Source organism: Pongo pygmaeus, chromosome 16 (assembly GCF_028885625.2).
Source record: "Pongo pygmaeus isolate AG05252 chromosome 16, NHGRI_mPonPyg2-v2.0_pri, whole genome shotgun sequence".
Classification (NCBI taxonomy): Eukaryota; Metazoa; Chordata; class Mammalia; order Primates; family Hominidae; genus Pongo; species Pongo pygmaeus.
Genome location: NC_072389.2, coordinates 96,548,116 through 96,561,211, shown reverse-complemented (window position 1 = coordinate 96,561,211; position 13,096 = coordinate 96,548,116). Strand labels below are relative to the sequence as shown.

At 58.2% G+C, this 13,096-nt stretch overlaps 1 protein-coding gene across 5 annotated transcripts; it reads right to left on the bottom strand.

Annotated features, from left to right (window-relative positions):
• Nucleotides 1-933: 933 nt before the first annotated feature.
• On the bottom strand, nucleotides 934-12,801 carry FES (FES proto-oncogene, tyrosine kinase). Of its 5 annotated transcripts, none has more exons than XM_054451365.2 (19): nucleotides 12,560-12,801; nucleotides 11,847-12,068; nucleotides 11,520-11,693; nucleotides 10,054-10,150; nucleotides 9,739-9,922; nucleotides 7,132-7,269; nucleotides 6,939-7,058; nucleotides 6,613-6,735; nucleotides 6,290-6,476; nucleotides 6,084-6,167; nucleotides 5,376-5,585; nucleotides 4,890-5,012; nucleotides 4,455-4,508; nucleotides 3,756-3,874; nucleotides 3,386-3,480; nucleotides 3,166-3,289; nucleotides 2,768-2,925; nucleotides 2,521-2,643; nucleotides 934-1,294 (listed from the first exon to the last, which is right to left on the bottom strand). In XM_054451365.2, the coding sequence occupies exons 2-19, from the start codon at nucleotides 12,057-12,059 to the stop codon at nucleotides 1,152-1,154; spliced, it is 2,469 nt and encodes an 822-aa protein (XP_054307340.1). In that variant the 5' UTR covers nucleotides 12,060-12,068; nucleotides 12,560-12,801; the 3' UTR covers nucleotides 934-1,151. The 5 variants fall into 5 exon arrangements, with proteins under 5 accessions (XP_054307340.1, XP_054307338.1, XP_054307337.1 ...); XM_054451363.2 differs by having other exon boundaries at nucleotides 3,756-4,012; nucleotides 12,560-12,759; XM_054451362.2 differs by having other exon boundaries at nucleotides 3,756-4,012; nucleotides 12,466-12,716.
• Between the last annotated feature and the right edge of the window lie 295 nt (nucleotides 12,802-13,096).

Below are 13,096 nucleotides of genomic sequence, written 5' to 3'. Positions count from 1 at the left end.
AGATGACTTTTTAGGTTTCACTGGCACTTAGGGGAGGAGGTGAAGGCTCCCCAGTCTGCCATCTTATTCCTCAATAAATTCATCTTGAGAAACAACTCCCTCAAAAGCATTTTCTTCCTCGTCAGCCACATCAGTCTTCTTTGAGTGGAACTCTCTTCTCGTCTTCTCCTGAATTTTATGTGAGTGTTATACGCATCCATAGTGTCAGCTACTCGCTAATATTCATAAGCCAGTGATTCACACATCTATTGCCAGCCTTCACCTCCATCTGGGCTTCCAGACCTATTCATCTACATTTTTAATTAATTATTTATTATTTTTATTTACTTATTTTTGAGACAGGGCCTCGTTTTGTTGCCCAGGCTGGAATGCAGTGGTGTGATCACAGCTCACTGCAGCCTCGACCTCTGAGGCTCAATTGATCCTCCTACCTCAGCCTTCTCAGCAGCTGGGACTATAGGTGTGTGCCACCATGCCTGGCTAATTTTCTTGTTTTTTTTTTTTGTTTTTTTTTTTTTTTTTGGTAGAGATGGAGTTTTGCCATGTTGCCCAGGCTAGTCTCAAACTAGGCTCAAGCAATCCACATGCCTTGGCCTCCCAAGTACCTGGGACTACAGGTGTCTACCACCACACCTGGCTTCACCCACACTTTTATCTCCAATAAAATGCAACATCTCTAAACTCAACATCCTCCTCGAAGCTCTGATCCTCTTCCTATAATCCCATTTCAGGAGATGACACCGCCATCTGGCCATAGCCTGTATATCATCCTAGTCTCTCCCCTCCTTCCCCATGTCTCACATCCAGCTGCTACTAAATCATGTCAGCTCTGCCCCACGCATACTGCCTGTCCTCCTCCTTCCCCACGGCCACCATACCGGCACTCGTGCCTTCTGAGACCTGCCTTCCAGAGGAGCGCACATGCCAGGAGTGTTCAGTGGGCACAAGTGGTTTTATTGTTTTTGCCCGGAAGAGGAAGCCCTGGCAGCAGCAGGGACACAGAGAAGACACGGCGCTGCATCCTGCTGGCAGTGTGGATGCTGGTGGCAGGAGTCCAGGACTGTGAAGAGCTGTCAGCATATGAGCTGGAGCCACTGAGGAGCTGCACCTAGGCCTGCAGAGGCCACCAGCTTGAGAAGGGGGTCCCAGCCTCACCGATGCCGCTTTCGGATGCTCTGCAGCTCCTGGTAGATGGTGCTGAAGCTGGGCCGCTGCCCAGGCTCATAGACCCAGCACTGCTCCATGAGCCTGAACACGGCATCAGGACACAGCTCTGGGCAGGGCAGACGGCCCCCTGTGAGGAGAGGCACAGCACATCAGGCATGAGGAGGGAGTTTGAGGGTCCTCGGCAGACTCTGGGGGATACCATGAGCCATAGGAGCTGCTTAAGATGCACTGTTCTGAAGGATGCACTGTTCTCCACCAAGGGCCCAAAGGACAAAGAGGCCTGGCTTCTGATCCCAATCCTACCACGTGCTAGTTGTGTCCCCTCTGCCAGCCTGTTTTTCCATCTGAGAAAGGGACATGTTAATCCCTACCACACATGTAGTGATGAGCAAATGAAATAACGTGTGACCTAGCACAGAACAGGTGCTCACTCAGTAGTAGCTACAGGGATATTCAATTTTTTTTTTCTTTTTTTTTTTTTGAGATGGAATCTTGCTCTGTCACCCATGCTGGAATGCAGTGGTGCGATCTCAGCTCACTGCAACCTCCACCTTCCAGGTTCAAGCGATTCTTGTGCCTCAGCCTCCCAAGTAGCTGGGATTACAGGCTTGCACCACCACGCCTGGCTAATTTTTTGTATTTTTAGTAGAGACAGGGTTTTGCCATGTTGGCCAGACTAGTCTCAAACTCCTAGACTCAAGTGATCCACCTTCCTCAGCCTCCCAAAATGTTGAAATTACAGGCGTGAGTCACTGCACCCAGGTTTTTTTCTTTTTTGAGTCAAGGTCTCTCTCTGTCACCCAGGTTGGAGTGCAGTGGCATGATCTCAGCTCACTGCAACCTCCGCCTCCCAGGCTCCAGTGATCCTCCCGCCTCAACCTCCCGAGTAGCAGGGACTACAGGCGCATGTCACCACACCCAGCTAATTTTTGTATTTTTTGTTTTGTTTTTTGTTTTTTTTGAGATGGAGTTTCACTCTTGTCGCCCAGGCTGGAGTGCAGTGGCACAATCTCGGCTCACTGCAGCCTCCGCCTCCTGGGTTCAAGCAATTCTCCCACCTCAGCCTCCCAAGTAGCTGGGATTACAGGCACGTGCCACCATGCCTGGCTAATTTTTGTATTTTTAGTAGAGACGGGGTTTCACCATGTTGGTCTGGCTGGTCTCAAACTCCTGACCACAGGTGATCCACCTGCCTCGGCCTCCCAAAGTGCTGGGATTACAGGTGTGAGCCACTGGCCAGGTTATTCTTATTCTGCCTGGTGAGAAGGTTGGCATTAAGGGAGTTAGAAGAGTCCGGCTGGAGCATCTGGAAGAGGGTGCAGCCTGAGGCTGCTGTCATTACAGGGTGCTTACCCTTCTCCACGAACTCCCGTGTCTGCTGATTGCTGAGGTTGGGATAGGGGGAGGCCCCCAGGCTGAAGGTCTCCCAGAGCAAGATGCCAAAGCTCCACACGTCGCTTTCGGAGGAGTAGCGGCCTGCAGAAGAGACCAGGAGGTGAGGCAGCGTGAGTGGACCCTCCCTGGGGCCAGGGCGAGGCAGGCGGCAGGACCCAGGCCTGGCTTCTGGCCATGGAGTCCAGGGTGGACAGGGACTAGGTACCGTAGTTAAGGGCCTCAGGTGCGGTCCACTTCACGGGGACTTGTCTGAGGCCCCCTGAGGCTGCATAGACCCCATCAGCTTCCTCTCGGGACATCCCAAAGTCACTGATCTTCAGGACATTCTTCTCTGTCACCAGGCAGTTCCGAGCAGCCAGGTCCCTGGGTGAGACAGGGCAGGGGCTCATTTGGCCAACAGTCGCCTGCCCAGCCCTGGCTGAACACTCTAGAAAAGCCACGGACAAAAGCTGCTCCCAGCCCTGGGCACCCCTGTCTACCAGAGAGGCCATAGTCCCCCTCTGGAGCTGATGCCTGATGGTCCAGCGGGGGGCCCTAGGGGTATAGGTACCTCTTGACTCTGGTCGGGGGTGTTGGCAGGGCCCGTGGCCACCACCCACTCACCGGTGGATGCAGCACTTGCTCTCCAGGTACTCCATGCCAGCAGCTGCATCCCCCACCATCTGCAGCAGAGTCTTCACCCGCAGGCGGGCCCCCTCCGTGCGGAGGAAGGTCAGGAAGTCGCCCCCTGCAGGTGGGGAGGACCCCTGCTGAGCCTCCTGAGGTAAGGGTGCCACCTGGCCAGGCTGCGCGCCCTACCTGGAGCTCAGCGCCCCGTGCTCACCCTGCACAAGCTCCATGACGATGTAGATGGGCTGCTTCTGGGTGCAGACGCCAATGAGACGCACGATGTTGGGGTGGCTGTACTGCTTCAGGATCCTGGAGGGCACTGCTGCTCAGGCTCCACGTGGCCGGGCCCGCCTCCCCAGGGCCCCCCAGGGATGATGCAAGAAAAGCTTGGCCCCCGAGGCCAGCAGACCCGGATGTGTGACCTGGGGCACCCTCTGCCCTTCGGCACTATAAGGGGGTACTACCCGCAATGGGGGGGCCTCGAGGATTCAACGCCACCACGGAGGTCAAGCACTTTACACTGTGCCATGCAGTGTAACCTCTGTGCATGCGGGACCCGTGGTGATAATTAGTTTATCACCCACCTCGCTTCCTGTAGAAACTTGGCCTTGAGGTCAGGTGGGAGCGTCTCCCGACAAGACTTCACCGCCACCAGGGTGTTGTCGGCTCGCAGGCGTCCGCTGAACACTTCGCCAAAGTTCCCCTGAAACGGTCTTGGGCTCCTACCACGGCCTTCCCAGTCCCGTAGTTCTCTTCTCTGCTTCCTACCCATTCTTTTCTCAGCCCCCGTGCTTGGACCCCTCACCCAGGCTCTCTGGGAGTTTGCCCCTCGCTGGGGAACCTAGAGAGCACACGGGTCAGGCAGGGAAAGTTGCCTCTGATGTGCCACCCTCCCTGAGAGAAGTGACATGGAAATCCAAAAGTCACTCTCCCTTGGGTTTGAAAAGCATTCTGATTTTTAGGAAAGTGACTTCTTCCCTAAACAGGTATCTTATGGCTTACAGTAACAGGGTGTCTCCCTGCGTGCACACAAGAGCTCGACGGGGGCGGCCTGGGTGGGGGTGATGAGGTCAGGGTGCCGGCAGAGCTGTCTGCTGGGAGTTTTCAGGGTAGGTACTGTCCCGTTTCCTGGAGGACGGTGTGTGGTGGGGGCTGGGCAGGGAGTCGGGGTACAAGTGGGGAATCAGATGGGGCAGGGAGGTCTCTGGGTGGTAGGGCAGGAGGCCTAGGCGCGACTCGGGAGAAGCCGCCAGCAACAAGGAGGCCAGCAGAGGCGCACTCACCCGTCCAATCTGCTCACCCAACACCAGGTCCTCATGGTTCAGCACCCACTTGTCCTGGGGAAGAGAGGAGTCAGGGGATCAGAAGTCTGAAGAAAAGGGGTGCTGGGCCCTTAGAAGGGCTGTGTCCTCCATTTCTTGGCACCTCCATATGTGACCAGGGGTGGGACCACGTAGGGAGCACACTGAGATGACTATGGGGTTCAGGCAGGTGCCCTGACCAGGTAAGCACTAACCTGGTGTGTACAGCCCATGGCGTCGGAGTGGCCCTGACATTCCAAACCTAGAGCGAGGCTGGCCCTGAGGGTCACTCACTCTGCATCTTGTATGTAGACAGAGGGCCTGGAAAGCCCTTTCTGCTCAGACGCTGGGTGGGCCTGACCCACACTCCCCAAGCCCTGCCACAGGTGGCACGGGCCAGGCTGGGTGCAGGCTCACCTTGGGCACAGCCCTGTGCAGGACGACACCACTCTTCTTGGTGAGGGGCTGCTGGGTGCTCAGTAGGTGGTCGATGAGCAAAGGAATGCTGGGAAAGCCTTCCCCTTCCAGGCGGTACAGGTTCTGCAGGGCAGGGGACCCGGGGTCAGCAGCCTCCATTCTGAGGGGGCCTGAGCCCTGGGAGGGGCAAAGGGAGAGCAGCAGGGGAGAAAGGGCCTGCCCAGGACCAGGGGCAGAGAGACCTCCAGAAAAGGTGCCATCTGATGGCACATGACATCCTGCTGCCCCACCAGGGGAGGACTCAACACTTAAGCCTCTATTTTGTTGCAGGGACTGGGTGGTCTCTGTGGCCGCTTCCAGCCAGCCCTGCTAGGGAGGCATCCAAGACCTGGCAGCTACCCCCTACCCTGAAAGGCCATTCCCCTTGGGGAAGGGAAGGGAGGGGAAGAGTGAGGCCTGGAAGGCTCGGGTCCCAGCCCCACTCACGTCCAAGGACTGGATGATGAAGTGCCGGGGCAGACCATCCCACAGCACCGACAGCACGTACTCCTGCTTGCCCTGGCTCTCCCGCACCAGGAAGTCCCCAGAGTGCACCAGCAGCTCAGCCACCTCCGCCCTCGGGATGGCCCCGTGGTACCACAGCTGTTCATGCAGGGGCTTCTGCACCTCCGGAACGAGCTGCAGTGGTGGAGGGAGCTGGGCAAGGGAGGATCGAGGAGGAGTCACTCAGCCACCTTGTTGAAGAGGCCGTGGGGGCATCCAGGGGTCTCTCTCTCCCCTCTATATGCCCTCAGCCCTTACAACCATGGAGTGGCATGCAGAGCCGTCCACAGGCCCCTGGAGTGGGCACCGGACTGGCCCAGGCTCACGCTGGGCAGAGCTGGGAAGAGAAGCCCAGGCAGGAAGACCCCAAACCAAGCTGGTGCCTCCTCCTCCAGGCCACAGGCCCCCAACCACTCCTGAAGCAGGGAGAGCCATGGAATAGTCAAGGTCGCTGGTCCCTTTAGCACACTGGGGCGATGGAAAGGGAGGGGTCACGGGGTGGCAGGGTCTGGGGACATCTGCAGCCTGGAATCCCAGGGAAGAGCAGAACTTCCCAATACAAGCAGCCTGGGCAGAGCCGCCTCTCTAGGACATCCCAGTGATTAAACTCGAAACACAACATTAGGGGGGCCCAGGCTGGGCGCCACTCACCGAGAACTTGGGGCGGAAGATTCCTGAGATGTGGCTCTTAAGGATCTCCAGCGTGGGCGTCCTTCCCCCCTCTCGCTCCTGCTCCTGAGGCCAGGGACAGACGTCAGCGGGTGGCCAGGCTTAGGGAGGGGGAGGGCGAAAATGAGGAGCGCAGCCCCAGGTGGGCAGGCCGGTGGCGGGCAGCGGCCGCGGATGGGGCAGCTCACCGAGGACGACGTGGAGTGGCGGTCATCCTGCAGGAGCAGCACAGGCGGGGGCTCACCGGGGCCCAGCTGCTCCAGCTTGGTCTGCAGCAACTCCTGCTGGGCCTGCAGCTTGGCCTGGCCGCAGAGCGCTACCTGCAGCCCCTGCAGTGCTTCTTGCAGCACCTGCCTCTTGCCCAGCAGCTGCACCCTGCAGGCAGGGGCGGGTGGGAGGGTGGGTGAGAAAGAGAGCTCGGTCTGCGGTCTGCGGCGGGTAGCCAGCAGCAGGTAGGGTAGGTAGGAGGGAGGGAGGCCCAGGAGGCTGCTGCAGGCAGGGGCCCACTCACCGCCCCCGGGGGTGGGTGTTCTCCTCTTCTTTCCGGAGCTCCTGTTGCAGCTGCGTAACCATCTCCTGCCGCCTGAACACCATCTCGGTGGCCACAGCCAGCTCATCTGTCACTGAGGTCAGCCTGCACCCAAGAGAAGGGCAGCACTAGAACTGAGCCCTCCTGCCCCCTCAACCCACGTCCAGTGCATCCCTGTAGAGCCAAGCAAGCCCGGCCACCTGGTGACAGCTCTGTGTGGACAGTCTCCACGACCTAGCCCTGCCTACATAAACACCCGTGGTCTGCTGGGACCCCCGCCGCGGCCCAGGTGCAAAGCCACCACCCACGTGTGCTGCACGCTCTCCACAGTCAGCTCGTTCAGCTGGAGCTCCCCAGGCTCCAGCGGTTCACCCTCCTCAAGCAGTGACTCATCGAATGTGACGCAGGGTGGGACGTCAGGTGCGGACCTGTGGGGGACAGCGCCCCGTCAGTGGACAGGCCAGCAGCCCTGGGCCCAGCAGGAGCAAGGACGGGGCTTACCCATACTGTCGCAGGAAGCCTTGGTACTCAGCCTCAGGCTGGATGCGGGCAGCAGCTGCAGCCATCTCCCGGTGAATGGCCACCACCTCATCCTGCACCAGGCTGCTAATCTCCAGGTATTCCTGCAGGATCTCCTTCCTGCCCCCGAGATGGGATCCCCAGTCAGGGGAGCCTCAGGCTGGGCAAGGCTGGGCAGTTCAGGCCTAGGACCCTGGGTTTGGAGTCAGGGCTGGGGTTGACCCCTGCCTCACTTCGAGCCACGCCACTCTAGGCAAATTATTTAATCTCTCCCTAATCTTCTATTTCCTGATATGTATAAGAGGGACACTGGCAGTTGTAATAAAGATCCAGTGGGCCAGGCACAGTGGCTCACGCCTGTAATACCAACACTGGGAGGTCGAGGTAGGTGGATTGCCTGAGGTCAATTCGAGACCAGCCTGGCTAACGTGGTAAAACCCCGTCTCTACTGAAAAAGCAAATACAAAAATTAGCCAGGCATGGTGACACATGCCTGTAGTCCCAGCTACTTGGCTACTTGGGAGGCTGAGGCAGGAGAATTGCTTGAACCCGGAAGGTGGGGGTTGCAGTGAGCCAAGATCGCACCACCACACTCCAGCCTGGGCGACAGAGTGAGACACCGTCTCAAAAAAAAAGGTCCAGTTGAGATCCTGTGTGCAGAGTGTCTGCTGCACAAGGAGTGCTCAGTAAACATGAGCTATGCTCATCCCTGCCCTGGGCAGCCAGCTCTGCACATCCACTACCATATAAGCTATCAACATGCTGCCCACTCCCGTCCATATCTCCCAGCCCAGGCAACTCCCCTGGGCCCTAACCTCATGTACTCACTCACCTACTCAAAATGTCCCACTGGCTAGCTCTAAGACACCCCAACCTCTCTAGTTGAAAATTGAGGCCAGGCGCGGTGGCTCATGCCTGTAATCCCAGCACTTTGGGAGGCCGAGGCGGGTAGATCACGAGGTCAAAAGATCGAGACCAGCCTGTCCAACATGGCGAAACCCCATCTCTACTAAAAATACAAAAACTAGCTGGACATGGTGGCACGCGCCTGTAGTCCCAGCTACTCGGGAGGCTGAGGCAGGAGAATCACTTGAGCCTGGGAGGTGGAGGCTGCAGTGAGCCAAGATCACGCCACTGCACTCCAGCCTGGCAAAAGAGTGAGACTTCGTCTCTAAATAAATAAATAAATAAATAAATAAATAAATGAACTGCCACCCTTGTCTCCTGAACCTCTTCCTCCCACTGCCTTCCCTATATAAGTTAACAGCCAATCCATCTTCCAGCTTCTCCAGGCCAAATCCCCAGAGTCACCCCTGACTCCTCTATTTCACGCTCCACTTCCAATCCATAGGGAAATCCCACCAGCTCCACCTTCAAAACAGCCCAGGACCTGACCGCTCCTCACCTCCATTGCTACCTCCCCGTCCTAGTGGCCAAAAGCTTGGATCTGGATTACTGCAAGAGCCTGCTCTCTGGCCTCCCAGCTTCTGTCCTTGCCCCCTGAAGTCTATTCACAGCATAGCAGCCAGAGTGGTCTTATTAAAACAGAGGTCAGGGCTGGGCGTGGTGGCTCACGCCTGTAATCCCAGCACTTTGGGAGGCAGAGGCAGGCAGATCGCTTTGAGCCCAGGAGTTAGAGACTAGCCTGGGCAACATGGTGAAACCCCATCTCTACTAAAAATACAAAAATTAGCTGGGTGTGGTGGCGCATGCCTGTAGTTCCAGCTACTCGGGAGGCTGAGGCAGGGAATTACTTGAACCTGGGAGGTGGAGGTTGCAGTAAGCCGAGATCATGCCACTGCACTCCAGCCTGGGCGGCAGAGCAAGACTCTGACTCAAAAAAAATTAAAACAAAATGAAACAAAAAAACAGAGGTCAGATCATGCCATTCTTGTTCACCTAGAGCCAAAGTCCTCACCATGGCCCTGCTGGACCCTCTATCACCCAGTAGCCCTTGACTCCTGACTCCTCCAGCCTCGTGTATGACTCTCCCCCTCCCTCACTCTCAAAGGCACCACTGGTTCCTGGCTATTAGTCCCTGGTACTCTCCTACATCAGGGCCTGTGTAATTGCTGTCCTCCTTTCTGGAATGGTCTATCTCCAAATAGCCCCATGATTCATTCCCGTACCCCTCTCAGGGGCCTCTTTGAATGTCACCTCTCAAGAGGCTTTCCCAGACCACTCTATGGACAACTGTCACCTCCTCCCTTGCCTCCATGCTCCCAGGTCCCGATCTACTTCTCTTGCTTTGTTTTTCTCCATGGCTCTTAGTGCTCCTCACATCCTCACTCCACTAACACGGAAGATCCCTGAGGACAGATGTTTTTGTCTACCATTGTTCTCTGCTATAATTCAGAGCCCAGAACAGTACTCAATGAATATAATAAAACCCTGGAATAATAGGACCCTGGAATAGTGTAATTCAGAGGTAAGTTGCCTGTTTCCAGTCCTTGGCCCAGGTCCCGTTCTCATGTGGTTACATGGCCAGCACTTTCCCAGCAATGGATTTTCTGGGTCCTGCCTCTGGGCCTGATGGCTGGGCTTAGGGCTGCTCAAGGGTGGGGCCAGGGGACGGGGCTGCGGGCTTACAGGATGCAAGCCATCTCCTCGTGCAGGTCCTGCAGTGACCGCAGCAGGCCGGGCAGCAGGAGCTGGTGGTGGTGCTGGTGGTGTAGCTGTGCAGCCCGCACGCCCAGCACATAGCGGTTGTGGTGAGCAAAGAGCTTCCACAGGCTGCGCACATACTTGTCCTTGGCCTTGTCACGGTCCTTGTCTGCCAGATGAGGGGCAAGGGGTGTATAGATGACAGCATGGAGGTCCAGGCAGCCCCCACTCTCTGGGTACCCAAGGACAGGTCAGCACTGGCTTCAGATTCCCTCCCTGCCAGCAAGGGAAGCCACGAACCTTTGCTGGCCTCCTGGTACTTGCGCTTGGCTTGGGCACTGTCCCGTGCCAGAGCTCGGTACTGGCTCTTCAGCTTCTCAATGTCCTGGCTGTGGGTCTAGGGAGAGAGGAGAGGCCAGTGTGGGGCAGCAGGTCCCCAGTTGTGGAAGATTCTTGCCTGGGGTGAAGCCCTGGAAAGGTCCTGTCGTCAGGCAAGGAGCACCTAGAGACTTCTGGGAAAGCCGGCTGCTGACGTGAAAGTCAAAGATCAGAGGGCCTGTTAAAGACAGGCCCCTTGGGGAGGCAAAGAGGTAGACTACAGGCTACAACAGTCCCTCCTTGGACTGAGAGTGGTAGCCTGGTGGCAGGCAGGGCCAGTTGCAGGTGTGCACGGCCTGTGCTGTCCTCCACGTGTAAAAGGGCCCTGTGCTTGGTTTCATGCTCCGTTATTGCCACCTTGAAATTCTTAACAATCTTCTAACAAAGACCCCCACAATTTCACTTTGCACTGGGTCCCGCAAATTACGTTCTTGGCAGTAGGAATAGATGACAGCCCGAGATCAGTGTTCTCGTCCCAGTTCTCCTGTTTATGTGCTGGGATATGTTGGGCAAGTGCTCAACCTGTTTCCCCATCTGTAACTGAGCTAAATTCCTCGACTAGATCAGTCTTTTTCTTAAAGAGCCAGATAGTAAATAAATATTTTAGGCTTGTAGGCCATACAGTCTCTGTCACAATTACTCAACTCTGTCATTGTAGTCACAGACAATATGAAAACAAAGGGACATAGCTGTGTTCCAGCAAAACTTTATAAAAATGGGCCCACCCTTGAATTAGATGATCTTTTGGGGAGAGGAATGGGGCCAGGGTGGCCACCAGGGGCCGCTGTGGGTCTACGGCAAGGCCGGACTCTGCACTTGAGGAAGGGGTGTGGTGCAGGGAGGGTGACCAGCACACTGAATGGGGGGCACTAGGCTCCCAGATAAATAGTCAGCTCCAAATCACACAGCCTCTAGACTGAGGAGCTGGGTGGGATTCAAACCTAGGCAGGCTGACTTCACGGCCCGAGTCCTTGACCTTCGGGGGGCCATGCTGCTGCCCAGTCTCTGGGGCCCTGAGAGGAGGCTGCCTAGGTCGAAGGCAAACAGACTGACCCTCATTCCTCTCCCTGACTCTCAGAACCCAGAGCCAGATGGCACGGTGTGGAGGCGAGTACCGATTCTGAGCTTCTCCCAGGCACACGACCGGTCACTCATCCTTACATTCCCAGCACTTTGCCCAGGCACAGAAAAAGCACAGAGAGGCCTTGCTGCAAGCCAGCTCAACATAGGGGAGGAAGAGAGGAAGCTGCATCAAGGTTAGGGCAAGCCAGGCCTGCGGTTAGGGACTTCCACTTCCCCAGTGAATCCAGGGCCTCTTGTGCAAAACAACCCCTTCGAGGCTCAAAATTTAGACAGAAACGACCAAAGCCCCAGTGCTGCCCGCTCACCTTGGTGAGCTCCTGCTGCAGCTGCTGCCACTGCTCGCTGTAGGTCTTGCGAAGCTGCTGCCGTTCCCGGATGAGCAGGCTCAACTTGCTCAGGGGCCCTGAGTTCAGATCCTCTGCATGCTGCCGCAGCAACCGGCTCAGGCCCTCAGTTTGGCTGGTGATCTCGGCCCAGGACTATACAGCACAGATAGGGGAGGCAGGGAAGGGGGCACAATGCCTCCCAAGCCTTGGCCTGCCAGATCTCCAGCCACTGCCCCAGAGGGCCCCCAGGAGAGGAAGGAGAAGGCAGATACAGCCAGCACCCACCACAGTCCCATAGAGACCCACCTGGCTGATGGGGCTGTCAGGGCTGATGGCACGGCTCTGGCCCCCACTGTCCTGTAGGGACATGTGGTGAAGCAGTCCTGCATACTCCCTGTCACTCTTGACCCGCTGGGCCATCCACTTTCTCATGCCCTCCAGTAGACGAAGCTCGGCCTCCTGCATCTGCTGCAGGACCCCGTGGCCCTGGGGGCTGCACAGCTCAGAAGAGAAGCCCATAGTGCTGTCCTGGGGACAGAAAGGGGGCCATCCCTGGAGGCAAGGCAGCAGCTGGAGATGGAGGCATGGGACGAGGAGGCTGGGGACTGTAAGGTCAGGATGGACTGCAGACAGGGAGGAGGTGGGGTCCTGCCTCGCTCACACGCGGCCATGGGTACCCAGCAGCAGCCTGGCCTGGGGACTGGCCCTCATTGCTTCCTTAGCGTCAGGGTCTCCTCCCCCCGTTCGAGAACAGGAGCCAACCTGGAGCCTCCCTCCCCAGGCCCTTCCACCCACCACCCCTTACAGGGACACCCTTGCCCAGGTCCTCGACAGGCCAAGCCTGCCCCAGCTGAAGCCTCAGGCGGCCACAGCCTGAGCCTTGCCCCTGCGGCCATCCCCGCCCTTCCGCGGCCCCTACCCCCACCTGGGTGGGTCTCTGGCCCTCGGAACGCCTGCTCTGCCCCTGCCTGCCGCGCCCCCGCTCCCGCCGCTCCTCCAGGCCCCAGGGCTAGAGTTACCCGCGCGGGCAGCTGCTCCTGGGACGGCCTCGGACCGACTCAGGCCCGGTGCCGACCCCGGCCAGTTCCTGATTCCGCGCTTCCTCCTCCCGCGGTTTCAGTTGGCCCAGGCCCCGGGGCGGGCCTGTGGAGGGGAAGGGGCGGGCGGGAACGGCCCGACGGCCCCGACGCCTGCCAGCCCCCCTGCTCCGCGCTGGGCCGCAGCCTCTAGCCGGCCGCACGGCCACGGAAACGGAAGGGAGGAGGGGGCCGGGAAAGAATGGCCCGGCCGAGAGCCGCCTGCGCCCTGCAGCCCCCAGGGCCCGGCAGCGCCCCGGGAACACCGGGAAGGGGCGCAAGGTGGGGGTCAGGAGGGGGAGCCCAGGGCGAGGCCCCAGGCAGATGCTGGGCCCAGGGAAGCCCAGGGTGTCCGCGGGTACTGAGGGGAGGCGCGCAGTCCCAGCACCAGGCCAGGGCCACCGCAGAAGACGAAGAGGGAACCCTGGTCCCAGCCCTCCCCACCTCACGGAATTCCCTAAGGAGAGGCTCAGGCGCCAG

Excerpts from the sequence above, each read along its gene's own strand:
- FES (XM_054451363.2), bottom strand. The coding sequence starts at position 12,059 with ATGGGCTTCTCTTCTGAGCTGTGCAGCCCCCAGGGCCACGGGGTCCTG. Across the intron at positions 7,270-9,738 it reads GAGGAGATGGCTTGCATCCT|GAAGGAGATCCTGCAGGAAT; the intron begins GTAAGCCCGCAG and ends TCTCGGGGGCAG. Across the intron at positions 4,509-4,889 it reads TGCACAGGGCTGTGCCCAAG|GACAAGTGGGTGCTGAACCA; the intron begins GTGAGCCTGCAC and ends TCTCTTCCCCAG.